The sequence below is a fragment of the Giraffa tippelskirchi genome, chromosome 1, assembly GCF_054371585.1.
Source record: "Giraffa tippelskirchi isolate mGirTip1 chromosome 1, T2T-mGirTip1v1.2.pri, whole genome shotgun sequence".
Lineage (NCBI taxonomy): Eukaryota > Metazoa > Chordata > Mammalia > Artiodactyla > Giraffidae > Giraffa > Giraffa tippelskirchi.
Window position 1 is genome coordinate 192,462,103 of NC_137275.1, and position 27,241 is coordinate 192,489,343.

Sequence of the window (27,241 nt, forward strand, 5' to 3'; positions counted from 1 at the left end):
GCGCCGGCAGTCCGACACCGTCCACCAATGAGCATCGAAGGAACTCGCGGACGTGGACCGCCTTCTCTTTTTAGAAGGCCAATCAGAAACCCGATGAAACAGTGGGCGTAACTCTCAATTTCCGTCTTTCAACCAATCGTTCCACTGAAATGAAAATCTCGCGATGTTCTATGTGAGCGAAACGCACCTTTGAGACGGGTCCGGGATCCTTCCGCCCCGAGCTGTTGGTCGCCAGCTTTTGGAATCGCAACCCAGCTCTTGGGATTGGTCGACGGACTGCCAGTCTTTGCCCAAGGTCCGCCTTTTGCCTCCTTCTACTTGGGGTGAGTAGCCTTAGAGAGGGATTAGTGGGTTTAGTTCTCCGCGGAGAAACTGAGGCTCGGAGCAATGAGAGTCTGCAGCTGACTACCCTCCGGTCGCTGTAGGGTCAGGAGTGGACTTGCCCTTCTCCAGCTGGCTGTGGAGCGTGGGCAGGCCAGATTCCAGCCGCTGCAGAGAGAAGGGAGGGACCCTCTGGGGGCCCCGCGAGCCTTGTTTGTCCCGAAACGAGTGGTGATCGGGTAGGTCGTCGGAAACCCAGAGTACCGGGTGTGGAGCCCAGTGACCCGAGCGCCATACCTTCCCTTCCTTGGGCCTCAGTTTTAACTTTGTTGTTACTCTTTAAACCCTGCCTACTTTCCAAGAGACGTTTTGTATTTTCTAATTACTTCCTTTATTGAATGGATACTATCGTGACAGTTACAACAGAAGTAAAGAAAGTCACAGGAGAGTCCTACTACCTAAAAACTTCCTTTTTACTTGTGGCCTAGTTTGGACCTTATGTATCTATTATTATATCTCTTAAGGGGGAAAATAAATAAATATATGAATGACATTAAATAAGTTGAATGCAATCAAATAGCCAAATGTAGCTGGTGTAGAGTCCAGGTTGAGAGCACTGATGTTAGGAGTAGGGCAGATCTGCTTTTGAGTCCCTATCCAGACTCATCTCTGAGCTGTAATTTTCTTTTTCCTCTTCTGAAAACGGGGAGTAATGCCTCATGGGGTTGTTGTGAAAATTAAGTGAAATAATGAAGGTAAAGCACTTGGCAAAATGCCTGACAAGTAGTAACTTTTCCAAAAGTGGTAGCTATTATCTTCATAGTAGAAATAAGAAAATATATTAGCCAATGGAACCAGTAGATGTACTGTAACTGAATACCCAATTTATTTCAAAACTTGTCAGTTAAATAACTAATAATTAAGGAAACAATCCAATCTTCAAAAGAGTGAAATTTCTTCCTAGTAGCTATATTAAAACATCTTGTGGGGCTGTCAGGAATGTACATGGTGTGATGAACAGTGTGTTCGCTGACAGTTGGCAGAAAATATGAAAAGTCATTTTTTATTCAATTGTTAATGAAAGCTAAGAGCATGTCATTAAAACATAACAGAGAAGCTTTCTGATGACATTTTATATAGGGGTTAGTTCAGTTCAGTTCAGTCGCTCAGTCGTGTCCGACTCTTTGCGACCCCATGAATTGCAGCACGCCAGGCCTCCCTGTCCATCAGTAACTCCCGGAGTCTACCCAAACCCATGTCCATCGAGTCGGTGATGCCATCCAACCATCTCATCCTCTGTCGTCCCCTTCTCCTCCTGCCCCCAATCCTACCCAGCATTAGGATCTTTTCCAATGAGTCAACCCTTTGCATGAGGTGGCCAAAGTATTGGAGTTTCAGCTTCAACATCAGACCTTCCAATGAACACCCAGGATTGATCTCTTTTAGGATGGACTGGTTGGATCTCCTTGCAGCCCAAGGGACTCTCAAGAGCCTTCTCCAACACCACAGTTCAAAAGCATCAATTCTGCGGCACTCAGCTTTCTTCACCGTCCAACTCTCACATCCATACATGACCACTGGAAAAACCATAGCCTTGACTAGACGGAATTTTGTTGGCAAAGTAATGTCTCTGCTTTTAAATATGCTATCTAGGTTGGCCATAACCTTCCTTCCAAGGAGTAAGCGTCTTTTAATTTCATGGCTGCAGTCACCATCAGCAGTGATTCTGGAGCCCCAAAAAATAAAGTCTGACACTGTTTTCCACTGTTTCCCCATCTATTTCCCATGGAGTGATGGGGCCAGATGCCATGATCTTAGTTTTCTGAACGTTGAGCTTTAAGCCAACTTTTTCACTCTCCTCCTTCACCTTCATCAAGAGGCTCTTTAGTTCTTCTTCACTCTCTGCCATAAGGATGGTGTCATCTGCATATCTGAGGTTATTGATATTTCTCCCGGCAATCTTGATTCCAGCTTGTGTTTCTTCCAACCCAGCGTTTCTCATGATGTACTCTGCATATAAGTTAAACAAGCAGGGTGACAATATACAGCCTTGACGTACTCCTTTTCCTATTTGGAACCAGTCTGTTGTTCCATGTCCAGTTTGAACTGTTGCTTCCTGACCTACATACAGGTTTCTCAAGAGACAGGTCAGATGGTCTGGTACTCCCATCTCTTTCAGAATTTTCCACAGTTTATTGTGATCCACACAGTCAAAGGCTTTGGCATAGTCAATAAAGCAGAAATAGATGTTTTTCTGGAACTCTCTTGCTTTTTCGATGATCCAGCGGATATTGGCAATTTGACCTCTGGTTCCTCTGCCTTTTCTAAAACCAGCTTGAACATCTGGAAGTTCACGGTTCGTGTATTGCTGAAGCCTGGCTTGGAGAATTTTGAGGATTACTTTACTAGCATGTGAGATGAGTGCAATTGTGCGGTAGTTTGAGCAATATAGGGGTTAAGTGTGACATATATCTAGTACTTCTGATATGTCAGACCCTACGTATACATTATTTATTTTAAACTCTACAACAACTGTTAATAGTAGGTTGGTATTTCCTTATTTGGAAAATGAGGCCTAGAGAAGTGTGTTGCTCAAAATAACATGCTGTTGAATTAGGGAGCTCAGTCTTACTGCAAAGCCAGCCATGCTTATCTGTGTTGTGCGTTCTGTTTTTGACTGAGAAAGAATGAAAATACTTGGAATACAGGCAGTCTTTACCATCTGAGCCGCCAGGGAAGCCTCCCAGGTGACGCTGGTGGTAAAGAACCCTCCTGCCAATGCAGGAGATAGAAGAGAAGGGGGTTCAATCCTTGGGTTGGGAAGATCCCCTAGAGGAGGAAATAGCAACCCACTTCAGTATTCTTGCCTGGAGAATCCCATGGACAGAGGAGCCTGGAGAGCTACAGTCCATAAGGTCACAAAGAGTCAGACATGACTGAAGCGACTTAGCAAGCAAGCAAACTCCTGGTCATCCTTTAAAACCCTTATGGAGTACCCCTTGACCTAAAGAGAATCATTCCTTCTTTGCTGTCTTTACATCTTACACATACCTTTGTGATGCACAAAACACATCTGGTGACTTGTCTGTTTAAAGATCTTCCACTTTCACTAGTATTCAGCTTCCTGTCTACTCTTTAGTCCTGTCACACTGCTTGTCGAATGGGACACACTCAACAGACATTAGATCAGAGAATGAATCCTTTCAGGCTCTAGTATTAGAATTCCCCATGTTTGCTTTCCAGAGTTGTACAGCAGATGGCACTAATAGGCCACTTAACAGTTCTTCACCAGAAATGATTTTTGTCCCAACCTTGCCTGACTTTGACTTCATCCTTGAAGCCAGTATTCATGTCATTACAGGTGAAATCTCCCATTTCCTCCCTCAGCCAAACAGCAAAGATAGCAAGATGACTCAGCAGCTTAAAAAAGAGAGTGGCAGATGTCCAGGTAAATGTAAGTTTGAGGGAACATTTTCTTTGTCTCAACTCATCAGTTTATGGTAGTTGGGGGCTTTTTCTTTTCTTTCTTTTTTAGTTTTATCTTTTTGTTGTTGCTTTATTCAAGGATGGGAGCCTTATTTCTGTTCACTTCTTCGAAAGGGAAGGGACTAGGAGAATTGGAGAAAAGACCATTATGATGTGGGATGTGAAGAGAAGCTGAGCAGTCACATAGCTAGCTGCTTGTGGGTAGGCAGAGTTGACATTCCTCCTCATAGTGGAGTGGCCTGGGCAAATTTCCTGGACAGTAGTGCCCCAAGTTAGTTACTTGTGTGCTTGTCCAAGGCTGGCATCAAGCGTGTCACTAATACTTGGTTCTTGAGAACCCTCAGGCTACTGGGTATGGTTTTGAACGTGTGGTTATAGGCTCCAGCTTCCCAGGAAAAAAAAAGCAGAGGCATAGAAACCTTTATCAGAGAGACAAAGTTTAGGGGCATCAGACTACACTTTACCCCTCCAGGGTTGTCTTTGGGCAACAGGATCTTCATCTATGTCAGCCTCCAACTAAAACTTCTTCTGTGAATAGGATTCCAGTTAGACATCTTTAAAATCCTCCATATGAATGTAGATCAAAGTATGGGAATTTTGGAACTGGAAGCGATTTAATAAATTATTTTCATATCCTCTCTCAGGGCCACTTGTGCCCTAAGCCCTGCTCTTTCGCAGTAAACAAAGCTGTATAATGGAAAAAATACAGACTTTGGAGTTAGACTTGGTTTCCCTGGTATCTCTGATGGTAAAGATTCTGCCTGCAATGCAAGAGACCCAAGTTAGATCCCTGAGTTGGGAAGATCCCCTGGAAAAGGGAATGGGTACCCACTCCAGTATTCTTGCCTGGAGAATTTCGTGGGCAGAGGAGCATGGAGGGCTACAGTCCATGAGGTTGCAAAGAGTCAGATACCACTGAGTAACTAATACTTTCATTTTTCACTTTTACTTAGATTCAAATCTCAGCATTCACAGACCAGTTATGCGTTTGGGCAAGTATTTTAAACATTTTGAATATGAATTTCCTTATCTTAAACTGGAGGTAACAATGCTTATTGTGAAGAGTTGTCTTGAGCATTACAAAAGATAAAAAACCTTGCATGGGGTAGATTCTTAATTGATAACATGATGTGATGAAATACTGTTTCTGCTAGAGGGATTTTAGACTATGAGGAACAGGTTGCAGGAGGATTTGGAGAGCTCTTTCTAAATTTGTGATGGCTCCTGTGGTTGAGCTGTGCTTGCAATAGCACTCTGATTAATTTGATGAAAATATTGGACCACAACACATCAGTATAGACATTTATCTGTGAATTATTTTTTGGCACCTAAGTCCTCAACCTCCTAGGTGGTGAGGGAATTGTATCTACAGAGAAAGCCAAGAGCACTTTTCCTTAGCTTCTGGAACCTTCTGATGACATTGAGGGGGTTTTGTTCAGGTTTTTTTTAAACCACCTAAGGCACTTTGCCACTTTGCTGAAATGAGAATTGCCTGCTGTCAGCCTGGAGTTCTCACCTCTGCAATCTGGCTGCAGGCATATTTGCATATTAGATGGTATGTTTTTTAACCCCCTGAGGTTTGAATCCACTCAGAATTTGTGTGCCAGAGTGAGTGTGTGTATGTGTATCTGAGAGAAAGAGAGAGAGGAAGAAAGAAATCTGGATACTTTAAAACCCCAGGACAGTTTCGGCTCCATGGTCTCCAGAAAAACAGAAAACCTCCAACAATAGCTCCATTGACTTTTATGTAAATGGCACTCTTCAGGAAAACACTGGGCTATTTCCCAAAGTCCCAGAATATAACCTGAGCATTTGTTTGAGTGGGAGGTGGGGAGCCAGTTCTGTTGAGTCAATGAACATCTGTTGAGAGCTGCTGTGCTGGGTCCCAGGAGACAGCTCACAGTCTGGCTCCTACCTGCCAGAGGTACAGAGATTTACCATACTAGATGTGCGTGCTTGTGATGGCTTTGTACCATGTCCATGTAGCTAAGCTGGAACTGAGTTTCCCAGGAGTCCCTTCCTGGATAGTTCCAGGTTAGGGCTGACCTCAGGAGAATTTTGTGCAAGATTTGGAAGGCTGAAGTGAAGTAGCAGCCACTGTGCTGTCCACTGTGAAGGACAGAACAGGATCCTGGGCATGGTGGCAGGACATACCTCTGGACACTCTGATCTGCTGGCTTACTTTAGGGTGCAGGACAGCACCCAGGCCCGCAGCTCCCCAACTCCTGCTGCATCGCCTCCTTCAGCTGCTCTGAGTCCCGGGTTGGTTGTACACTCAGCTCTGTGGCAAAGTGCTCCAGCTTTTCCTGCAAGTCACCCGAGTCAATGAGCTTGGAGACAGTGGACAGAAATCGATTTGTTCTCACAGGTTCCAGTTTTCCTTGCTCTCTTCCACTTCACAGTCAGCTTTCCTTTCCAACTGCTGGCCTCACCAACTTACAGAGACTTCAGGCCTAACACCAGAAGCGGAGGTGACAGAGGTACATGGGTTTCTCCATCAACTTCCTAATTGGACAAGGTCTATTCCCTACCCTGAATTCTTATAGTATTCTGTTTCTCTTATCAAACGTGACAGTAGTAGATTATTCAGGCCATGTTAAAGGCCCAGAAGATGGAGGGATTAGCAGCCAGAAGGCTTCACAGAAGAGGTGACATCTGAGTTGTTGCTGAAAGGATAAGGAGATGGTTTCATGGATGGGGAAGGAAGGAGAAATTGTAGAGTTCAGCTGGCTCAAGCCAAGTGATTGGAGGGCGAACAGGAGTTCTGCCTTTCTGTCCTCTCTGAGTACAGAGCACAGGTAGAAAGTGAACATCTGTCTGATCCTGGCTCTTGATCCTAGCTCTTCTGGTCTGGCTGTTAGCTGTGGTCACACAGGTATCTACTGAGATAACAGTTTTGCTTGTCACTAACCTAAACCTCCTCCCCATAGGACAGTACTGGCCTGCTGCCCTCTCCCCAGTGGTGCCACATAGCCACCGCAGGCTTGTCTCTCTTGGCCCCCGTGAAGGCATCTTTGTTTGGTGATGGCAGTGGTGTGAAAGAATGCCCTGGGGCTTCCTGTCCTAGACAGGGCACTGTGTCCTCTAGCCTTGGATCCCTAAGCTTGTCCCAACATCCATCTTATGGGACTCTACTCGAAGCAGGGGCAAGGTACCCACACCTGTTACTTGCTGATGCTTTCTGAGCATCATCTGGGATCAGGTACCTATTCCTACCTAAACCTGTAACCAGTAATTTGAAATCTTTCTTCACTAGTTCTTTGGTGACAGAGTTCCTTCTGGCTTCCAGAATAAAGTCCTCAGCATGTATTTGTTCCCTGGGAGACCAGGGAGCAGAACACCACATTTAATAAAAACCCTGATACCAGTTTATATATGAACTTTAAACTCAGAAGGAACCACACTTTACATACTGTTATGAGCTACTCTTTTTCCACTTAGTGTGTCTGAAAATCTTTTTACAAGCAGCACATTTGTCTCTACCTCATTTTTTAGAAAACATATTTTAATTCTTAACTTATTTTGGCTCCACTGGGTCTTCATTGTGGTGCGGGGATTCTCTTGTTGAGGGGCACAGACTCCACAGAGCTCAGGCCCGGTAGTTGTGGCACATGAACTTGGTTGCCCCACAGCACACGGGATCTTAGTTCCTCAACCAGGGATTGAACCCTGCATTGGAAGGCAGATTCTTAACCACTGGACCACCAGGGAAGCTCATCTTGATTGAGCAGCATCAAGGGGGCCATGGAGACCATCGACTCCTATTCCAGCCACTCCTCTCAGCATCAGTCCTGCCACCCAGGAGCACCAGCTTCTCTGGCCCTGGAATCCTGCAGATGAGGCCCTGCAGCTCAGGCCTCTCCCTGCCCGGGCCAGTCTCTCAGACCTCAACTACACTTTAGACACCTGGTTTTCTTTCAGTTCTGCCATCTCACCTGGGAACCTTTGTCCATGCCATTCCCTCCACCTGGAACACACTTTCCTCCTTCCCTTTGCCAGTTTACCTTTTACTCATCCTTTACTTCTCTGCTCAAACACCTTTCTTTCAGGAAGCATTCCTTATTGCTTCTCAGCCTTTTGGCTAAGATCAAGTGTAGGAAGCATTCCTTGATCCCTCAGGCAAGGTCAAGTTTCCAATCAGACATTTTCCCTTTGGAACACAGACCTTATTGGCAAATGTTTTAAAATTTGCTTAACTATTTGTTTAAAGTCTTCCTCTCCTACTAGACTATAAACTATATTCATGCGAGGGCAAAGGCCAAGCACAGTACTTGGTATATAGTAGGTGCTCCATAAATATTTGCTGCATGAACAAATGCCACAAGTTTTTCTTTAGCAGAGCCTTACTGAAAGGATCTTCCATGTTTTTTGTTTTTTGGTGTGTGTGGGTTTTTTTTTTGGCTGCACGCATGGCATGCAGGATCTTAGTCCCACACCCCCTGCAGTGGAATCTCAGAGTCTTAAAGGCTGGACCACCAGGGAAGTCCCTCCTGTCTTTTGTTGTTGACATTTTTTCCTGCAGTGGAAAGAAGACTAAAGGGAAAAGACTAAAAAAGTCTGTTGTTATTGTATGGCTGATTATAAAGTTAATGTTCTCTGTAAATTTCCAAATAATACAGATATATATGGAGCAGAAAATGAAAGTTTCCCCATAATCTCATCCTCCAGAAAAAGTACTAATGATGTGTATCTTCTTCCAGACATTTTTCTGTGCATATTGAAGTCTACTGAGTGCTTATTAATCAGCAAGCACTGTTCTAAACCATTTGACAAAGTTAAGTCATGTAATCCTCACAGCAACCCTTTATAGCAGAGCTATTATTATCCTGTCTTACAGCTGAGGAAACTGAGCCTTAGGAGCTCATCACATGGTGAATGAGTGGCAGAGCTGGAACTTGAACCCAGGCTCCAGTTTCATACTCTTGACCACTCTGCTAGTTTGCCTCTGTTAGGATGGGAAGGAGACTTTCTACCATGGGTGCCCCTTTATATTTTGACTTTTGGACCATGTGAATGTATCGCATTCCAAAACGTAATAAAAGACTGAAAAAAATCAGTAACAAATAAATTTTTGGAACACTAAGCCACCATTCCTAAGTGACCCTTCTAAGCCATCAGAAACCACATTGTTTCCCAGAGAACGCTAATCAATACTCTGTGATGACTCTTTTCTATGGAAAAGAATCTAAAATGGAGTGGGTATATGTATAATGATTCATTCTGCTGTACAGCAGAAACTAACCAACATTATAAATTAACTATACCCCAAAATAAACAATAGAAGTTAAAAAAACAAAGAAACCATACTTTGGGGTCTCTTTGCTCCAGAGACTCAAGCTGAAGGCTGAGGGAAATGGGATTGTGAATTTGATGATGACATTGTACTGCATCTCTCCCATTCCCAGCATCTCTCCAGTTTTGGTGAGTTTGCACCTGAGGATCTCCCATCTCTATATACACACATGGGCCCTGCTCTGGCAGGGAGACCCGGAAGAGTTGGGACAGACCCACACTATCAGCCAGGGGCCAGGGCCTGCAGTTAGACACAAAGGCCTGTCTCTGACTCCTGGCTTTCCCCCATTGGTCCTCAGCATGTAGGTGATGAGGTCACTGTTAGTTGGTCTGTGTGACTCCCTGGCACCAGAGTGCTGCCCCCCTCTGGCCTCCTCAGTATGGATCTTCCTGTTTTGTGTAACTTGGCACATCTTTGTTACGCCTTCAGATAGACCATGGCCCTGAGAGCATGTGGCTTGATCATCTTCCGAAGACGCCTCATCCCCAAGGTGCACAATACTGCAATTGAGTTTCTACTGCTACAGGCATCAGATGGCATTCATCATTGGACTCCTCCCAAAGGTGGGAGGCCAGGGAGTGGGTTGTGGGGAAATACCAAGCACTGTTCAGAAATCCACGCTGCCAGGCACCCTACAACACTTGCTTCCCAGTGATTGTGTAGCAGGAGGTGGGTGTGTGGGCAGAAGCTCTCGGTCCTTTCTGCATACAAGGTCTACATGTCAGGCCAGAGAAGAACCAAAATAGAACTCTGTGGCTGAATACCATGTTTTCTTGTATCGGTCACCAGAGCATCAGCTTGTCCAGTGGATGGTGGGGAAGAAGAGGCACTGGGCTGGCAACTGGTGACCCTGGGGCCAGGTCATTACTGGGCTACAGGTTAAGCGTGAACAGCCCCCAGACAGAAGGGAGCAGAGACTTTAAGGGAAAGTGGGATGGGGGAGAGGTGAACAAGGCTCCTCCAGGGTTGGAGGAGGGCTTCTCTGGTAGCTCAGATGGTAAAGAATCTGCCTGCAGTTTGAGAGACCTGGGTTCGAACCCTGGGTTGGGAAAATCCCCTGGAGAAGGGAATGACTACCCACTCTAGTATTCTTGTCTGGAGAATTCCATAGACAGAGAAGCCCGGTGGGCTGTAGTCCATGGCATCATAAAGAGTCGGATGCAACTGAGCGACTAACATCTTAGGGTTGGAGGAGAACAAGGAAGTGGGAACAGGAAAAACAATTGGCACATTTGAGTTCCACTGAGGAGAAACAAAGTGGAAAAAAAAAGAAGTGTCACCAATACCATGAATAAGAATATTCACAACTTGCCTCCTGATCACCTGAGTCACATTGCATGGTGCCTCTCGATGAAAGATTTCAAAGGAAATCTCTGAATTTTCCCTGCCATAGGCGGGGGAGAAGTTACCATCTTAGCTCTGATGGGCAGAATGCTGAATAGCTGCTGTTGGGTGGGGTGTGCTCAGAGGTTCACACACAGTTCTGAGGAAAGGTCAGGCATCCCGAATCAGCGTCACCTCTCTTCCCACCAGTATCCCTCCCACCTGCCTCCCCCGATGCAGTATCTGCCTGTCTTTGTGTCCATGGCTATATGAGGTGCTTCCAGAGAAAACTCCCCAGCAGCCATGGACAGAAATGGAATTTTAAGTCCAGACTCCTGGTTGCTTTCTGTGGGAGCTATGCAGCAGCCGCTGACTGGGGCGCTGCTCTGGGGACCCCTGGGAAGGAGGAGACTAGGATGTAGCCCTGTCTTTGAGCTAAGAAGAGAACAGCTAAGAATTCCTGCTTCCCAGGAGCTCCCGAACCAGGAGGCCCCCAGCAACTTGTTGATCGAGGCTGCCAGACCCCTCCCATGCCTTCTTGGCCCGCTTGGGCAAGCTGAGAATTTGCAGGGAGGGCCTTGAGGCAAAGCCAAGGGCTGCTCCCAGTCTGCAGAGCTTCAAGTTCTCTTACAGCAGTTTCTTGGCAGTTGTCTGCTTGGGTTTGGGCCTTGCCAACAAATTTTCTTAGAACTGGCTCTCGGCTTGTCCTTAGTCTAAGTTCCCATCAGGACTTTCCCTATGAAACTGGAATCTGGCCTTACTCAGTTAGAAAGATGAAAACAATTTGGAAGAGCCTTGATAGCTACTTGGAAACAGCTGCCGGTGCCTCGGTATAGGGTTTAGAGCCTGACTGTTGGCCCTGGGACTTCAGGGACCAACTGCAGACAGTGTTAAGTCCTCACTGTGGGCTATAAGGGAAGAACTCCCTCTTCAGCCAGCTCCCACCTGACAAGAAAGGACCACCCCTCCTTGGGAAAGTCACGTTAATGTCTCCCAGGGAAGGGTCTCCCTGAGAACATGGGATGAAGAGAGCTCCAGAGAAAAATAGAGCAGAGGTCTGGGGGAGGCCAACTCTTCCACATCGAGGAGCAGCATTCTAGACCAGACTTGCCAAATATATGGTTTGTTTCACTCTCTGTAGAGAAGATGGGGTGGAGAAGGGGCTTGCCCAGACACAACAGAGCCAGGCCCTACCTGTCCTGTACCCTATTCCCTGCCAGTTTAGGATATTGCCAAAGCCTAGCAACACCTACAAAAGTCACCAGAGACCCCAGCTTTAAATCATCTGACCTAGAAAATCTAGCTTCGTTGACGATTATATTTGCTTCCTCTTCTTTTTTCCTCACCAGGCCATGTGGAACCGGGAGAAAGTGACTTGGAAACAGCCCTTCGGGAGACCCAGGAGGAAGCAGGCATAGAAGCAGGCCAGCTGACCATCATTGAGGGCTTCAGAAGGGAGCTCAGTTACGTGGCCAGGGAGAAGCCTAAAATCGTCATCTACTGGCTGGCAGAGGTAAAGGACTGCGACGTGGAGGTCCGCCTCTCCCGCGAGCACCAAGCCTACCGCTGGCTGGGGCTGGAGGATGCCTGCCAGTTGGCTCAGTTTGAGGAGATGAAGGCGGCGCTCCAAGAAGGACACAAGTTTCTCTGCTCCACAGCGACCTGAACTGACCAGAGTCAGGCCTTTTGCCTCAGTAGGATCCTTCAGGGCCTTCTGAGATGAACTGCCTTCACTTCACTTCACTTCCTTGGTCTTTGGCTCATTATAGCAGAGAGCAGAGAGGCTAGTAAAATCAGCTGAGGACTCTCAGAGGAGAGCAAGCAAGAATCTCAGCTAGGTGGAAAGGAAGGGAAACTAGCAGTTTAAAGAAAAAAAAAGCCCAGGTCCAGTGAGTGGCTCCTTATACTTTATGAATAAACTTCAAGCAGCTTCTCTCTCCCTCTAACTTGCTATATTTATTTCATGGACTCTTGCCTGGGCCATGGTGGGGGCGGTAGAGAAAAACTAGAGTGGATCAGAGCTCTAACCTTAGCCGGAGGGAACCCTGGGTCCAACCACTGTACCCCAGAGAAGCTGAGGGAAGGAGTCAGAATCAGCGAGACCCAACATGACCAGAGTAGCTCTTCTGTCCCTGGACTTTCAAGCACTCTCACCCCACCCCACCGATGTGCCCGAGATGTTGTGGCTTGTAGCAGACAGGACATACAAGTGAGTGGGACTGGAGCGTAGGAATTGGGTCTGCCCGCCATATCCACAGATGCTGAGGACCCACAGTGGGACTTGAACATCTGCAGAGTTTGGTATCCACAGTGGGTCCCCCAGTCCTCCGCGGATAACAGTACGATTGTACTCACTAATGTATCTTTTCCTGGCACCAGGGACACATGTTGCAGGTGCTCAGTAAGTATTTCCTAAAATAGAGACCCAGAGAACAATGGAACAGATCCCCAGTCACAACAGGGACAGGAGGGTCAGGCAGCCCTGGGCCACTAGGTCAATGACACACACACTCCAGCCTCCCAGCCCAGTCCTGACTCCCAGTCAGCGTGGTGTCAGTGTGACTGAGGTCACTGGCGAGGAGCAGGCCTGAGCCTGGGGCCTCTGCTGGGCCACCTGCAGCCCTGTCACTCCCCTGTGCCTTGCGTGCTGTGGCCTTCTCCACCTTTAGCAGGCCTTGCTCATTGGCGTTCCTCTCATCCTACCTACTCCCTTTCTCCACAATTCCGCTGGAAGATCCAGAGGCGCAAGAGTTGGGCCCTGGCCCTCTTTCCCCTTGCTACTAGGGCTCACAGAATGCAGGGAAGGTGTTAGATCCTACAGCCCTTCCAGGAGCTGTTAGCAGCTGGGTTCATGTGGATTTCATTAGAGGGTTGTTGCCCAATGAAGTGCGGAAGATTGGCTGGGAAGGGGCATTGGCAAAGGTCAACCTGGATTACCAGGGTCAAGAACAGGCACCCCCAGACGAAATAGAGAAGTCGCCCGGGTCTCTGACAGGCTTCCAGATGTTTTCAGTCACTGTTTCTCCATGCAGACAGGGCAGAAGTACTAGTGAACAGGATCTTGGAGCCCTGCCAGAGGCCTGAACGGTTTTGTTCCTCACCCCTCTGAGCGGCATTCCCTGAAGGAGGCCTGCTGCAGGAAGTTTTTGGAGCTTAGTGTTCTCTTTCCAGGCCAGCAGGGACCACATCCTACTGATTTAATAAATGCCTGCTGGGCAGTGGTGCCAAACCACAGACTGGCTGCCTCCTAATGAGGGCTGGCCGGCCCTGTGCTCTCAGCATGGGAGTCTGAGGGAGTCTGTGGAATCTCAAAATGCTCAGCGCTTGTACATCAGAGTTCGAAGGGACCTGGAAAATGACCTGATTCTGCTGCTCATTTTTTTTTTAAGCTGGGAATATTGAGGCTTAAGGAGGTGATGGCCCTGGCAATTGTCTATATGTGAGGTCCTTCGAGGATTAGGTGCCCGAGGGGACTCTTATTTTGGAATATCTTGTGTAGCTTTGGAGTCATTCTTCTGGGCTTTACAGAGTTTTCCATTAAAACACAGGTACTTTGGAGAAGGGGGTGGATAAATTGCATTCAGCTGCTCACTTTGTGGGACGAATTGACAGGTGTGACTGGGGCATGTTAACGGGCAGTGGATGAGGGAGGGGTGAGAGCAGAACCGAGATTGGGATCTAACAGGTGAGTGGGCTTTGTTGTCATCACCACTTTGCTTTTGGCTGCCTGGGCTTGTTCGAGGGTTATGGGGCTAAGACTGCAATTTCCCCTTCAGTCTCAGGCTCTCCAACCAGATTCCAGAGCATCTCCTCCTGGAAGCTTTCCCTGACAACCACTCATTCTGTAAACACTGTTCTGTCCCCACCTACACCCAAAGAGGCTTCTCTTGGAGTTGCACTTGTTTTCCCTATTACCACCTGCACCACCCCAGGGTGAAATGTTAGTCCTCAGTTGTGTTTGACTCTTTGCAACCCCATGGGTTGTAGCCCACTAGGCTTCTCTGTCCATGGAATTCTCCAGGCAAGAATACTGGAGTGGTTTACTATTCCCTTCTCCAGGGGTTCCTGACCCAGGGATTGAATCCAGGTCTCCTGCATCGAAGGCAGATTCTTTACACTCTGAGCCACAAGGAAAGCCCATCCTGGGGTGAAGAAGCATCTAATAAATTAATCCCCACGAGGGTGGTCCTAAGTTGCCCCCTCTTGGGGGCCTTTGATAGAGGCTCTGGAAAACCAAAATGCCCTCTTGACTCTCAGAAGCAGTATCTTACACCCCCACAGTAAGCAGTTGTTTGCTGAATTGAAGACCTAAAGGCATGAAGCTATAGGGGTGATTTTCATGGTAGAATTTAAATTGAAATACTGGTGCTGGTGTGGGACCCCAGGTGGGGCCCCCTCTTGTGAGAAGCAGAGGCTGACCGCTCCCTGAGTGATCCAGCGGGTCCCTTAAGCTCTAGAGGAGGGCAGTGCCAACCCCACTGCTGCCCCCTAGAGGCTGTGCTACAGAGTCCAGTGAAGCTTGCTCTCCACCTTCCTTCTAACCCTCCCCCTTCACTTCCTTCCCCTCCTACCCTGCCTCCACCTCAGATTATGTAATAGGAAGCTCTCAACAGGACCCCCTGAGGAGGGGAAAGGGACTAGGGAGGGGAAAGATAGCCCTAGGATACTGAGTACTGAGGCACAACCTCTTCCTATTCTTCAGACTGGGACCCCCTCCCCGCCCCCCCGGGACTGAGCCTCTTCCTTTTCAGCTTTCCCCACTCCCCCAACCCCACCCTCAGACTCAGGGCTTAACCTCATAAGGATAAGAATTCTCCCCTCTCCTAATGGGTGAGGGGGTGAAAAGGTAAAAATTTTCAGTTATAAAATAAATACATACAGTCATTGGGCTGTAATGAACAGCATGGTGACTATAGTTAATACTGTATTGCATGTTTGAAAATAGGTAGGAGAGTGGATCTTGAATGGTCTCATTACAAGAAAAAAATTTTTTTGTAACTGATGACGGCTGTTAACTGGACTTACTGTGGTGATCATTTAGCAATATATACAAATAACGAATCATTACACTGAATACCTGAAGTTAATATGATGTTACTGATGCCTCAATTTAACAAAAATTTCAGTTTCTCTTTTCCCCTATAGTCCATTAAAATGGTAAAGTACCTTGAAAAAAAGAAATTCTCTCCTCCCCTCAAGCTGCTGGAAAGATCCTTGGGAATGATGAAATAAAATAGCTAGCCTGAAGATAAAAACCATGTTGTTCCTTGGGAGCTGGGGTGTGTACCAAAGAGGGGAGGGCGTCAGCAGAAGTCCCACTGAGTCGTACAATGGCAGGAAAGGAAATCACCCAGTTGCCGCTGTATTCTTCAAGGCTGGTCTGGGCAGGCCTCCTCTCACAGGGATGGGCTGTGCAGCTGTTACCGGAACAGAAGGGAGTATCTCTTCAAACGATTTTCAAAATATGCTCATAAGCATGTGTGTGTGAGCAAAAAAGAAGTGTGAGACGAATTTAGATCTTAGAGGTCTTGAACGTCAGAGCTTGAATTTTGTCCTAAATGACCTGATTGAATTTCAGAAAGATTTCCTTGGCTGCCTGCTATGCTGATTGAATTGAAGGGTTCAAGAGTGGACCGAGTTAAGAATCTGCTGCAGTGATCCAGGCTAGAACTGATAAGACCTGACATGGGGTAGTGGCCAGGATATGGAGAAGTCAACACTGCCTTGGATTTGAGAAAAGGGACCAGAAATCCTGATGAGGGGAACCAATAAAAGAAGGCTTACTTGCTCTGTAGCCAACCAGGGTGAGGGATCCTTTGCCCAAACCTGGGAGAACAAAAGCAAAAATCCTCCCAGAAAATTCAAATCTTGGTCTTGAGAGAGGACTTGGCCAGAGTACAGCCGACTCATAAAGTGCTGGAAAGGAAACTGGGGCAGACTCTAAGGCTGCACGTGGTCACAGAACAGGGGTGTTAGTCCCCAGTCCCGAATATTCTGCAGTGTCCACTCAAGCTCTCCCCCTCCATTACCCCTGGAGATGGGAGCTCTCCGTTCCTTCATACCAGCCTCCCCCACACTCACAGTGGTATAGACAAGACCAGTGGGGAACTGGCCATGACAGGGCTGCTGGAAGCTCCATGGAGGGGGGCTGGCCCTCCCTCCCACCCAGATGTGCAGAGAGATAAACATGGAATGTACAAGAGGTGCTGACAGGGATGGTGGGGGGCTGGACAAGGCTCCAAGGGGGCAGAGTTTCTGGCATCCTAGCAAATGGGTAGAGGGTGCTTTTAGTCCTAGTCCCTCCCCTCCCTCCATCCCAAGACCAGCTCGTTCTCATGGTTCCTACCATTCCAGCCACCACCCCCCAACTTCTTGAACCTCTCTTTTTTGTTGTCAGTGGGGGAAAGGGAAACACTTCTTGGTCTAGAATCAGACCCATTGGGTGGCTGCTTCAAAGACACACATTTCAGTGACTCCACAACCTTGGATGTGTACAGACAGGAGCTGGGCCAGGCTGTAGAAAGACGGGTGAAGCCTGGGCGGCAGATTCTAGGTATCTCAATATAGAACATCAGGTTCCAGTCTAGCCTTGGGGACTAATCTATGTGACTCAAGTCAATGCCCTCTTCCCTCTCTCAGTGTTTTAGTTCATTCATCTGTGCTTTTGTGATTAATGAGGTCAATGGCAGAGGCCAGACTGAAACCAGATCACAAGTCAAGGCCCATTTGGCTGGGAGGTGGCCAGTCAAGGGCACTCTGCCCTCTGGCCCTGCCCCAGCACACAGTGAGTGCTCAGTGGGCATGGTGTGTCCCCTCCTCCAGCTGAGCTGCCTGCCCTCAATGCCCTCCTAAAATTCTTAACATTTGACTTCATTTTTTTTTTTTTCAATTGGTCACACCACATGGCTTGTGAGATCTTAGTTCCCTGATGACCAGGGACCAAACCCTGGCTCCCTGCAGTGGAAGCGTGGAGTCCTAACTGCTGAACGGTCAGGGAACTCCTTTAGTACTCTTCGAAAGGATACTCCTCCTCCAGGCCAGATGACTTAGGCCCTCCAGATTACTTTACCCACCCCCATGCCCGCATGCCATCTCAGCACACGCTTGCTTGGTCCTGGGCTGTAGAACTTTATGCTACATGTTCTGTAATCTGAACTGCCCAACATGTGAGCTACTAGTCACACATGGCTTTTGAACACTTGAAATGTGGCTAGCGTGCCTGAAGAACTGGATTTTTAATTACATTTATTTAAAAATTAAATTTAAGAAGTGACATGTGACTCGAGGCTACCCAGTAGGATACAGCACAAGTTTTAGGCAGTTTTCCTTCAGTCCTTGTTTACAATCAAGAGTTAATAGGAGTTACCATTTACTGAACACTTACTCCTTGCCAATTTTTGCATAAGTACTTTACAGACACATCTCAATGAGTCCTAGAAATTCTATTTTAAAGATAAAGAAGCCAATGCTTGAGAGGTTAGGTCAACTGCCTCAGACTGCATACTCTGAAGCAGAGGGCCATTCAAGTGTGAGTCATGCTCTCCGGCCATTTAGGGAAATTTCCCAGGACCCAGCTTAGGTGTCTTCCTTCTACAGTCACTCCACACATATCCCATGGCTGTGCACCAGGACTTAGGAAGGCCCATCACTGAATACTGACTGGTAAATGCTCTTGACCAAAAAGAGAGGGAAGCTAATTCCATGTACTCCCCATCTCCCGGGGACTCCTGGCTCCTGACATTCCACTTCATATGTCTCTTCTCTTGCCTTTCTCCTGGACCACAGTGTCCACCAGGTCACAAACTCAGAGCTCAACTGAGTGCTGTGTGTAGAGGTTTGGGAAGAGGGTATCACATGCAGGCTCAAAGCGAGCCAGCTGGGTTGGGACCTGGAGCCTGGAAAAAATCCATATTGTTTTTAAGAAAAAAAAATACTATTATAATAACTTTTATTGAGCACCTACTTGTGCCAGGCACTTTATATACATCTGTGCTTATAATTCCCACAACAACCTGGGAGGTAGGCATTATTATCACCATTTTACAGATGAAGAAACTGAGGCTCAGCGAGGTTAAGCAGCTTAGTCAAGGCCACACAGTTTGTAGATGAGTGGTAGAATCAGGGGTGAGACCTCCTAAAGTTTCACTAGCATTCTTCACAAAGAAAATCGAGGGGGTGGAGGAGTGAGCAAAGAGATGCATTCTCTAGGGGGTGAGGGGCTGATTCTGCTGTTAGAGCTGTTAAGGGAAGCTGAACCCTGCCCTATTTCTCACCTCCCCACTGCTGGCAAGCCACTCCTTCCCCAGACTCAGCTGCAAAGGCAGAAAAACTCTCTGGCTGCTCTTAGCAAAGAAAAATAACTAAAATGAAAAATCTTACCCTGTATGTATATTTGTGGATGTCGCTATGTGTGGTAGTTTGTGTGCTGAAGCACACCACCACCAGAATAAAAACATCCTTTCCCCACTTCCCTTTTGTTTTTTGGTCTTTTTTCCCACCCAGCTTGCAGGATTCCTGGACTGGGGATCAAACCTGCGCCCACTGTGGTGGAAGTGTGGAGCCCTAACCACTGGACCGCCAGGGAATTCCCTAACGTGGCTCCCTTTTAAGCCACCTCTGCCACATGTATAGTGAGTGAGGCAGCTGAGAAATCTGGAAAGGGCTGTTTATTTTCTACAAGAGTCCCAGGGACATCACCTAGGAAGGGACCAGGTTGAAAGTCAAAACCTCAAGTTTGCTCCCTGCCCCCTCCCTCCAGGCTTATGTGGCCTCAGAGGTATTGTATTAATTCCATAGATCCAGGGACCCGTGGTGCCTCTCTCTCTCACACACACAGAACACACACACATAGGTTCTTGAGTTAAGGCACCAAGTCTGGCCTGCATGGCCTTGTGAGTCTTTGCCCATCAGGCAGTGGCCCTGGCCCAGGGCTGAACCATGTGTGTACACAGATGCCTAAGGATGGTGTTAGGAGTCTCTTCACAAATGAGGGACAATGACGATGGCTCTGTCCTCCCGGCCTTTGGGAGCAGACCGCTTGCCTCCTTGTCTGTTGGCCAAGTACCTCCCTCCCTTGTCGCCAGCTGGGTGGGACCAGGTCAGCCACGGGTCAGGTGAGTGCTGAGAACTCAGGGCCTGGCACTTTCCAACACCAAGAATGTGCCCTTCCTAAGTGTGGCAGGAGGCTATTTTGGGACCTTCAAGAGGACCAAGTCACCACTTCAGAAGGACAAAGATGGAAGGTGAGGCTTCTTTCTGTGCTTTTCTGTTTTCGTTTTGGCCATGCCACTGTGGTATGCAGGATCTTAGTTCCCCTACTAGAGATTGAACTCCAGCCCCCTGCAGCCCCCCACTGGCCACCACGGGAAGTCCCCCTCTCTGTGCGTTTAAAACCCAGCTGTGTTTTACAGGAAGAGAGCTGATTTTTTTTCCTCTGAGCTCTCTTGCCCCCACTCAAGGGAAGGAGTTTCCCTAGACTGGAGTGCCAGTGGAGAGGAGGGCTGTAACAATTGTGCACTGGAGTTGGGGGCAGGGGGGACCTTGCTTCAGTGTCTTCTCCCCTGCCCTACAGGAGCCGGTTCCAGCACATTTAGGTCAATTACCCACTTAGTGGGTGGTATAAAGTTGAGGACTTCCTGAGGGATACATGGTGCCTTGTGATTTTGAGGGTTAAAGGCCTACATGAAGACTAGGGTTAGGGCTACCAGGTTTCTGGGCCCTGGGCTGGGTCAGGATACCCAGATGAAGTAAGCGATCTCGTCCAGGTCAACAGGGTAATCGGTGAGCAGCACTGGTGTCTTGTCAAAAAGTTCACCTTTATAGCTGCGCCACTTGCCTGCAGGCAGGTAGACGTCCCGCTCCTGCTTGCCCGGCTCCAGAACGGGTGCCACGAGCAGCGTGTCTCCGATAAGAAACTGTGAGTCGATGCGGTGCGCCGTCTCATCTCCCGGCGCGATCCACCAGAGGGGGCGCACGATGGGGTCGCCCGTGTCAGTGACCTCACCCGCCAGCTCCAACAACAGTGGCGCCACGAGCGAGGCCCTCAGCGCCGTGAACTTGTGCGCGATGGCCACCACTTCAGCGTCGTACCGCCAGGGCGGAACGGAGAACTGCATAGCTGGCATGAAGGCGGCCACTTCCAGCCAGCGCACGTACAGCTCGCGCTCAGGCACATCGCCGCCGCTGGTTGAGCGCTCAGATACAGCATTGCCACCCACCATATCAGGCAGGATGAAGGGGTAGCCCAGCATGCTGACGGTGAGCACCGCGGGGATGAGCGAGCGCAGCCCCAGATCGTAGCCCCACACTGAGTCGCGGTCCACCAGGCGGAAAAAGCACGATATGTTCTGGGACTGGTAGCCCACGCGGACCTCGGCCAGCGAGAAGAAGGGCAGCGCCATCTCCGTGTAGCGCCGGCTCCAGATGTTGGGATCAGACAGCGGCCTGTAGGTACTGAAGTCCCGGGGCAAATAGCTGACCTCGCCAGCGTCGAACTTGAAGGAGGCCACGGAGTAGCGCGAGCGCAGTCGCCTTAGGTGTCCTTGGAACCAGTCGCGGGCCTCGGGGCGCGTGAAGTCGAGCACTGCGCCGATGCCATTCCACCAGCGCACGAGAGCCGGCAGCCGGCCGGTAGGTTCGCGCACAAACAGCTCCCGCTCCACGCCCTCGCCAAAGCGGGAAGAGTTGTAGTTGACAAACGGGTGCACCCAAAGCGTGACGCGAAAGCCAGCGTCGCGCAGGCGGCGGAACATGTCGCTAGCGTTGGGAAACTTGGCCTCGTCGAAGTCGAAGTCGCCATAGGCAGGCGTGTACATGTCGTCGATTTCCAGGTGGCTGCTGTTGAAGCGGTGCTGGCGGATCTGCTGGGCGAAACGCTGCACCTTGTCCTGGTCCACCGCGCGCCCGTACAGCACCCATGTGGACCAGATGGGGTCCCGGAAGGCCTCGGGTGCTGGGACCCTCGACGGCTTGTTGAAATAGCGGCGCACCATGTACTTGTGGATGGAGGTGACGTCCGAGCCGACGCACACGCGGTAGCTGAGCTCGGGTGCAGCGGCTCGGCCGGCGGGCGGCTTGTAGGGCGTGTCGTGGTAGCGCGCCTGCAGTCGCAGAGAGCGCTCCGTGCTGTTCCAGCCCAGGTGGAAGGGCACCGAGTCGTTGACCTTGATGGCCGCCGCACGCGACGACAGCCAATAGCGCTCGAGGATGCCGCCAAAGGCAGCATCGGAGGAGTAGACGTCGCTGGTGACGAAGGGCTGCGGCTCCTGCTGGCCGTCCAGGCGGATGGGCCAGTGCTGTGTCTTCATCTCGGCGCCGCCGTACCAGTGCGCCCCAGCATCGCCCAGGAACATGGCGTGCTCCACCGCGCTCCCCGGAGCCGCCTCCTCCCAGCGCACGCGGTAGCACATGACTGTGTCCTTGGGTCGCACGGTCTGGATGAAGAAGTGTAGCGGGCGCCCATCCGCAGTGCGAGAGCAGCCAAGCAGGGCGCCGTAGCGGCTGCAGGAATCCAGGTCCAGGGCGCCCGAGCGGAAGGCCAGGCGGAACACCTGCTCGCCCTTCTGGTTTCGAATGGAGAAGCCACCGCGGTTGAGGTCCAGCAGCTCGGCGCGCAGGCGTTCCGCCTTTCGTAGAGAGGCGCTGTAGTAGCACCAGGCCACCACCGCGGCCAACACCAGAAGCAGCCCCAGCACCGCGGAGCCCAGCAGTGGCTTCAGCTCTTTGGACGGCTTGGGCTTGGTAGGGGAAAAGTTGTCAGGCAAGAAGGTGTACATGGTTGCGGCTGTGACGGTCTCGGGAGTCTTACGACCTGTGTGGCTCCCAGAGCGGCGGCGGGGGTAGGCCTGGGAATTCTCCTTAGAATTCTGGGGCATCAACCCCCAGTTATGGAAGGAGCGGGCAGGGGGGCCACCCGACAAAGCCAATCTGAACCTGTCCGGCCTGATTCAGAAAGGGGAAGAGAGAGGTGGAACTGAGCGTTCTCATTCCATAGTATTTACATTTGCTTCTGTAAGAAAGAAGTGTGTATTTTGGGTAGTTGTATACTGGTACGTCAGGACTTTACTCTTAGCAGGATTTTCTGTCTGCGCCTTACCTACCCTTTCTCATGGGCACCCTGCTTGCCAAAATTAGTCAGGACTCTGAAAGGGAAGGGCTTCCTTAGTAGCTCAGAAGGTAAAGAATCTGCCTGCAACGCAAGAGACTGGGGCTCGATCCCTGGCTTGGGAAAGTCCCCTGGAGAAGGGCATGGCAACCCACTCCAGTATTCTTGCCTGGAAAATTCCATGGACAGAAGAGCCTGGCAGGCTACAGTCCATGGGGTCTCAAAGAGTGGGACATGACTGAGTGACTAACACTTTCACTTTCTGAAAGGGGAGGGGCAGATGACACGCATCTCCATTTTCCTGGTGGAGGAACAAACCCGGACAGAGTCAGGGAGCTGTCCAGGATCACAGAATTAATCAGGCCTCCCTGGATCACACATGGGGGCTGTTCAGGCTGATGAGAAGGGGAAGGATCTGGAGAAGGCCTAGTTCCCAGAGTGGTGGCCATGATGCGAGAAGGGAGATCAGCCTGAAAGCTGTTTGAGACCTTTAACACAGTGGTAGGCTGGCTTCCCTATGCAGGACGGGGAGAGGAGAAAGGAAGGGGAACAGCTCAGACATAGAATTTAATCTTGAGTCAGAAGCCATATTAAATCTGGAGATCAGACAAGACACTTGAAGCCAGACTCAGTCCTAGGGCCTGGTTTGGAGGAGGGGCGGCTAGGGTGGGTTTTGGACATTAGGAAAGGGTCAGAAGCCTAGTATGAGGGCTTGGTGGCTGCTCACATCTCCCTCTCTTTGCTCTCAAACTCCCCTCTGCTCTCAGCCATCAGGACCACCAAGTCCCTGTCCCTGCCCACCTTCCTGCTCTGCTCCCAGCACCCACATCTGTGGGCCAGTTACCTCCTGGCTTTGTCTCCAGCACTCTCCCACTGTCCTGTTTGCTCCTATCCTAGTGAGAGCGCTGTTATTTCTCTCCTGTACCATTGAAACACTTCCTCAATAGGCCTCCCTGATTTCAACTTCTTTTCCCCCAAGGCCTTCTGCTCCCAGATAGTAACCTGATCTTTCTAAAGCACTTATCAGATTTCATCTCTCCCTAGTTCAGGGAGCTGCTCAAGACCCCCATGATGTTCAGAAGACTAAGCTTTGCAAATTGAGGCTCAAGGCATACATGGTCTCACCTGCCTTCTGATTCCATTTCCACCCAGGCCTATCCTATGACTACCAAGCTCATTCCTTCCTTAACCTAAATCCTTCAGGCCACCTGCTTTAGGAAATTTCACCCACCCATCTTGGATCAATTTCTTTTCCCCACCCCCAACTCTCTGGCAGTCAGACACCCACTACTACACACATACACTTATGCATACTGTATGCTAAAGACTCAGATATGACTGCAGAGAAACACAAACTTGGGAGGAGGTGTGTCCCAACCTGCTGTTCAAGGCTACTGACCCTTCCTGTCCCAGCCCTCAGGGCAGAGTCCAACAAAGAAATAGCACCAACCAGGTACATACGGAGAAGGCAATGGCACCCCACTCCAGTACTCTTGCCTGGAAAATCCCATGGACGGAGGAGCCTGGTAGGCTGTAGTCCATGGGGTCGCTAAGAGTCAGACATGACTGAGCGACTTCACTTTCACTTTTCCTGTTCATGCACTGGAGAAGGAAATGGCAACCCACTCCAGTATTCTTGCCTGGAGAATCCCAGGGATGGCGGAGCCTGGTGGGCTGCCGTCTATGGGTCGCACAGAGTCGGACACGACTGAAGCGACTTAGCAGCAGCAGCAGCAGGTACATACAAAGATATATACACTGCCAGCCCGCCAGCTGCCCACCTGCTCCAGCTGGAGGTTGGGGGGGTGGTGGGGAGGAAAGAGGAGACTGACGAACAGTAATTAGACTCCTCCCAGATGCCAAAGTCTGTTTCCAAGTCCCCAGAGACTTCCAAGAACTTGCCAGAACTGCTCAGGGTTCTCACTCCCCCACCTTTCCCTCAAAGACATTATCAAAAATGCCAGGTGCAGATCAGAAGTTTGATCCCAGATGTCAATATACAGCTCCCAACAATATCCTCCCTCACCCCCTACCAGTGAGGTTCTATCTCAGGGCCTTTTTCTCTGAGCTCCTTCCCCTAACTCTCAAAATTGGTTAGTTCCAGCTGGTCTAGAAGGAAATGGCAACCCACTCTAGTGTTCTTGCCTGGAGAATCCCAGGGACGGGGGAGCCTGGTGGGCTGCCATCTATGGGGTCACACAGAGTTGGACACGACTGAAGTGATTTAGCAGCAGTAGCAGCAGCTGGTCTAGAACAGCCTCTTACTCCCTTCCTCTCATCCTACATGATTTAGCCTTCAAAATTCCCCCACCCTACTATGGACTCCCTTCCTGTAGGCATAGGTTAGAAAAATCCTAGAAAGTGTAGGCAGTAGCCTTTAGCTGATGCCCTTAAGCTAGTGTTAGTCGCTCAGTCATGTCTGACTCTTTGTGACCCCATGGACTATAGCGCACCAGGCTCCTCTGTCCATGGAATTCTCCAGGCAAGAATACTGGAGTGGGTTGCCATGCCCATCTCCAGGGGATCTTTCCAACCCAGGGATCGAATCCTGAGTTCATTGCAGGCAGATTCTTTACCATCTGAGCCACCATGGACACCCTTAAGGCCTTAAACTAAGCAAGACCCAAAGCAGGCTTTGGCGGACCAGGCTGCCAAAATTCATTCAAGACAACCAAGGTGCCTTCTGGGCATCTAGGGAGAAAGGGTCGGTATCTAATAAAAGAGAGATAGCTCATCCTCAAAACTTTCATATTAAGCCAACCCATTTAATGACCCCTGGAGGCATGGAGAGGCCACCAACGTGTCCTCAAAAGCCTTTTCAAACACTTAGGTTCTAAGAATCTTTACTTACTACAGTTCTGAGGCTCTTTGGTGAAGGACAAAAACCCACAGGCCCTGTGCTAGTCTCCTTAAGGCCACCATGGCATCCAACCATAACAATAATGCTGAACAGGGGGCACAGCAGCAGTGCCACTTTACAGATGAGGAAATAGTGGCCCAAACAGAAAAAGGAGCTTGTTTGAAGTCACTCAGGTAGCAATGTTTCTTGAGTCCAAAATCCCAGTTTAACCCCCACAGGGTAAGTTTTAGGAATGGGAGGTAATGACTGGCTATCTGAATGCAGTAGAGGAAAGGAGCTTTGTGGCCAAAAGGGTGGGACAGGCTTCCAACGGGTGGATGTGGGCATGGTGAGGCCTGTCCTTCCAAGGGCTGGTGCTGCTGCTGGCTCCAGGAAGGCTTCTTGGGGGTGGGAAGTGGCAATTTTAAGGGCATCTGGTACAGGGACTGTGGTTCCGGTGTTAACCGGTAGCCCTGGAGACCCCTGTAATCTGCCGCCTCCGCCATCTGGCCAACCACAGGCTAAGGCTGGTAGGTGGGGGTTTGCCCTAGCCAAGCCTCTCCCCACTTGATGGTCAACCTCAGTCTTGGCTTCCAGCCTCTAGCTGGCTCTAACGGGGAGGGTCAGGCCCAACCCAGCTGAGGGGAGGCTATTCCACGTTGAGTTGTTTGTCCAACACAATTTCCAGGGGTAGGGTGGGGGTGGAAATGTCAAAGGCAACTCGATCTGGGCCCCTTTCCCCGTCCTGCGCAGCGAAGGGATCCGGGGGTATCGAGTGACTTAGCCTACAGCCAGGAATACCCTACACCCACTGCCAATGCTGCAGCTATAATGTCCGAAGGGACAGACTGAGGTCAAGGCGCCGGTCGCCAGCTGGTGACCGCGGCCCAAAAAGGAGCCCAGGTGTCCAGGTTCACCCCACCTACTCATCTGTAGGAAAGAAAGTGCAGGAAATACTCTCCCCCAGCACCCTCCACCCAAGGTCTTCCCGCGGGGCTCACTCACGGCAGTGACCCCAGAAGTGGGGGTGAAGGGAGGTTACCGCAGATCCCCTCCAAGCTCGCAGAAGTTGAGCTGCTACAGTGCGACCCGGGGCGCTGCCTCGCTGGGGACTGCCGAGGCCGTCCTCAGGCCCCGCCCCCTGGCTGCTCGGCCACGCCCCGGTCATTCGGTCTCGCCTAGTCTCGAAGTCCAGCTCCGCCGCTGCCGTCGGACCATCCTCCCACATTGTCACGCGGACTAGAGGCCACGCCCCTTAGCCCCTACCTTCCCCCCTCTGCTCTGTGCCCAGCTCGGGGCAGCTCAGGCCAGCCTCCTGCCTGGTGCTTCCCGGCTCACCACCCCCTTCCCCGCCCCCCCAGTCCCCGCCCCCCAGTCCCCGCCCCCAGTCCCCGCCCCCAGTCCCCCCCCCCTCAGTCCCCGCCCCACTCGCCTGCAGGCCGGCCCCTGGTGGACTGTTGCTCACCCACACGCGGGCGGGGCTCTGACCCAGGCCAGCTGGGAAGTGTAGTTCTGGAGCAAAGTGCAGCTGCCGAATGTTAGGATTCTCACACCTCCAAGGCTAAATTTGGGATGTGTATGAGAAGGCGCGAGCCTCAGGGTAATGGGGCAGAGCTGGCTCTCGAGATTCCTTTCCCTCCAGGTTTGGCAGGTTGAGGCCGCCTTGGTATAACGCTCTCATCAGCTCTTTTCCCATATGGAAAAAGGGTAGGGGGATTCTAGGAAGATCCCAGCGGTTCAGTGCAGGTTGGATCCAATCAAGGACCCTACGGAGTGTAGCCTAGTTCCATCATCTGGGAGGCACGATCTGTCAGTTCCCACTGGACCAGACCAGCAGAGTCTGAGGTTAGGGACTGGGAAGAGCAGATTCTGCTCG

General features: G+C 50.1%; 2 protein-coding genes across 28 annotated transcripts; one reads left to right on the forward strand and one right to left on the reverse strand.

Annotated features, from left to right (window-relative positions):
* The first annotated feature begins 185 nt into the window (after positions 1-185).
* NUDT2 (nudix hydrolase 2) lies at positions 186-12,369 on the forward strand. Of its 24 annotated transcripts, XM_081520079.1 has the most exons (7): positions 186-323; positions 3,683-3,769; positions 3,887-4,008; positions 4,761-4,799; positions 6,176-6,287; positions 9,530-9,663; positions 11,773-12,369. In XM_081520079.1, exons 6-7 carry the CDS (start codon positions 9,537-9,539, stop codon positions 12,087-12,089), a joined length of 444 nt encoding a protein of 147 aa, XP_081376205.1. In that variant the 5' UTR covers positions 186-323; positions 3,683-3,769; positions 3,887-4,008; positions 4,761-4,799; positions 6,176-6,287; positions 9,530-9,536; the 3' UTR covers positions 12,090-12,369. The 24 variants fall into 24 exon arrangements, with proteins under 24 accessions (XP_081376205.1, XP_081376174.1, XP_081376223.1 ...); XM_081520048.1 differs by lacking the exon at positions 6,176-6,287; XM_081520097.1 differs by lacking the exon at positions 3,887-4,008.
* Positions 12,370-18,354: 5,985 nt separating this feature from the next.
* Positions 18,355-26,926, reverse strand: MYORG (myogenesis regulating glycosidase). Of its 4 annotated transcripts, XM_081519451.1 has the most exons (3): positions 26,798-26,926; positions 26,371-26,568; positions 18,355-22,363 (listed from the first exon to the last, which is right to left on the reverse strand). In XM_081519451.1, the coding sequence occupies exon 3, from the start codon at positions 22,294-22,296 to the stop codon at positions 20,152-20,154; it is 2,145 nt and encodes a 714-aa protein (XP_081375577.1). In that variant the 5' UTR covers positions 22,297-22,363; positions 26,371-26,568; positions 26,798-26,926; the 3' UTR covers positions 18,355-20,151. The 4 variants fall into 4 exon arrangements, with proteins under 4 accessions (XP_081375577.1, XP_081375584.1, XP_081375569.1 ...); XM_081519458.1 differs by lacking the exon at positions 26,798-26,926 and having other exon boundaries at positions 18,355-22,430; positions 26,371-26,751; XM_081519443.1 differs by lacking the exon at positions 26,798-26,926 and having other exon boundaries at positions 26,371-26,723.
* Positions 26,927-27,241: the final 315 nt, after the last annotated feature.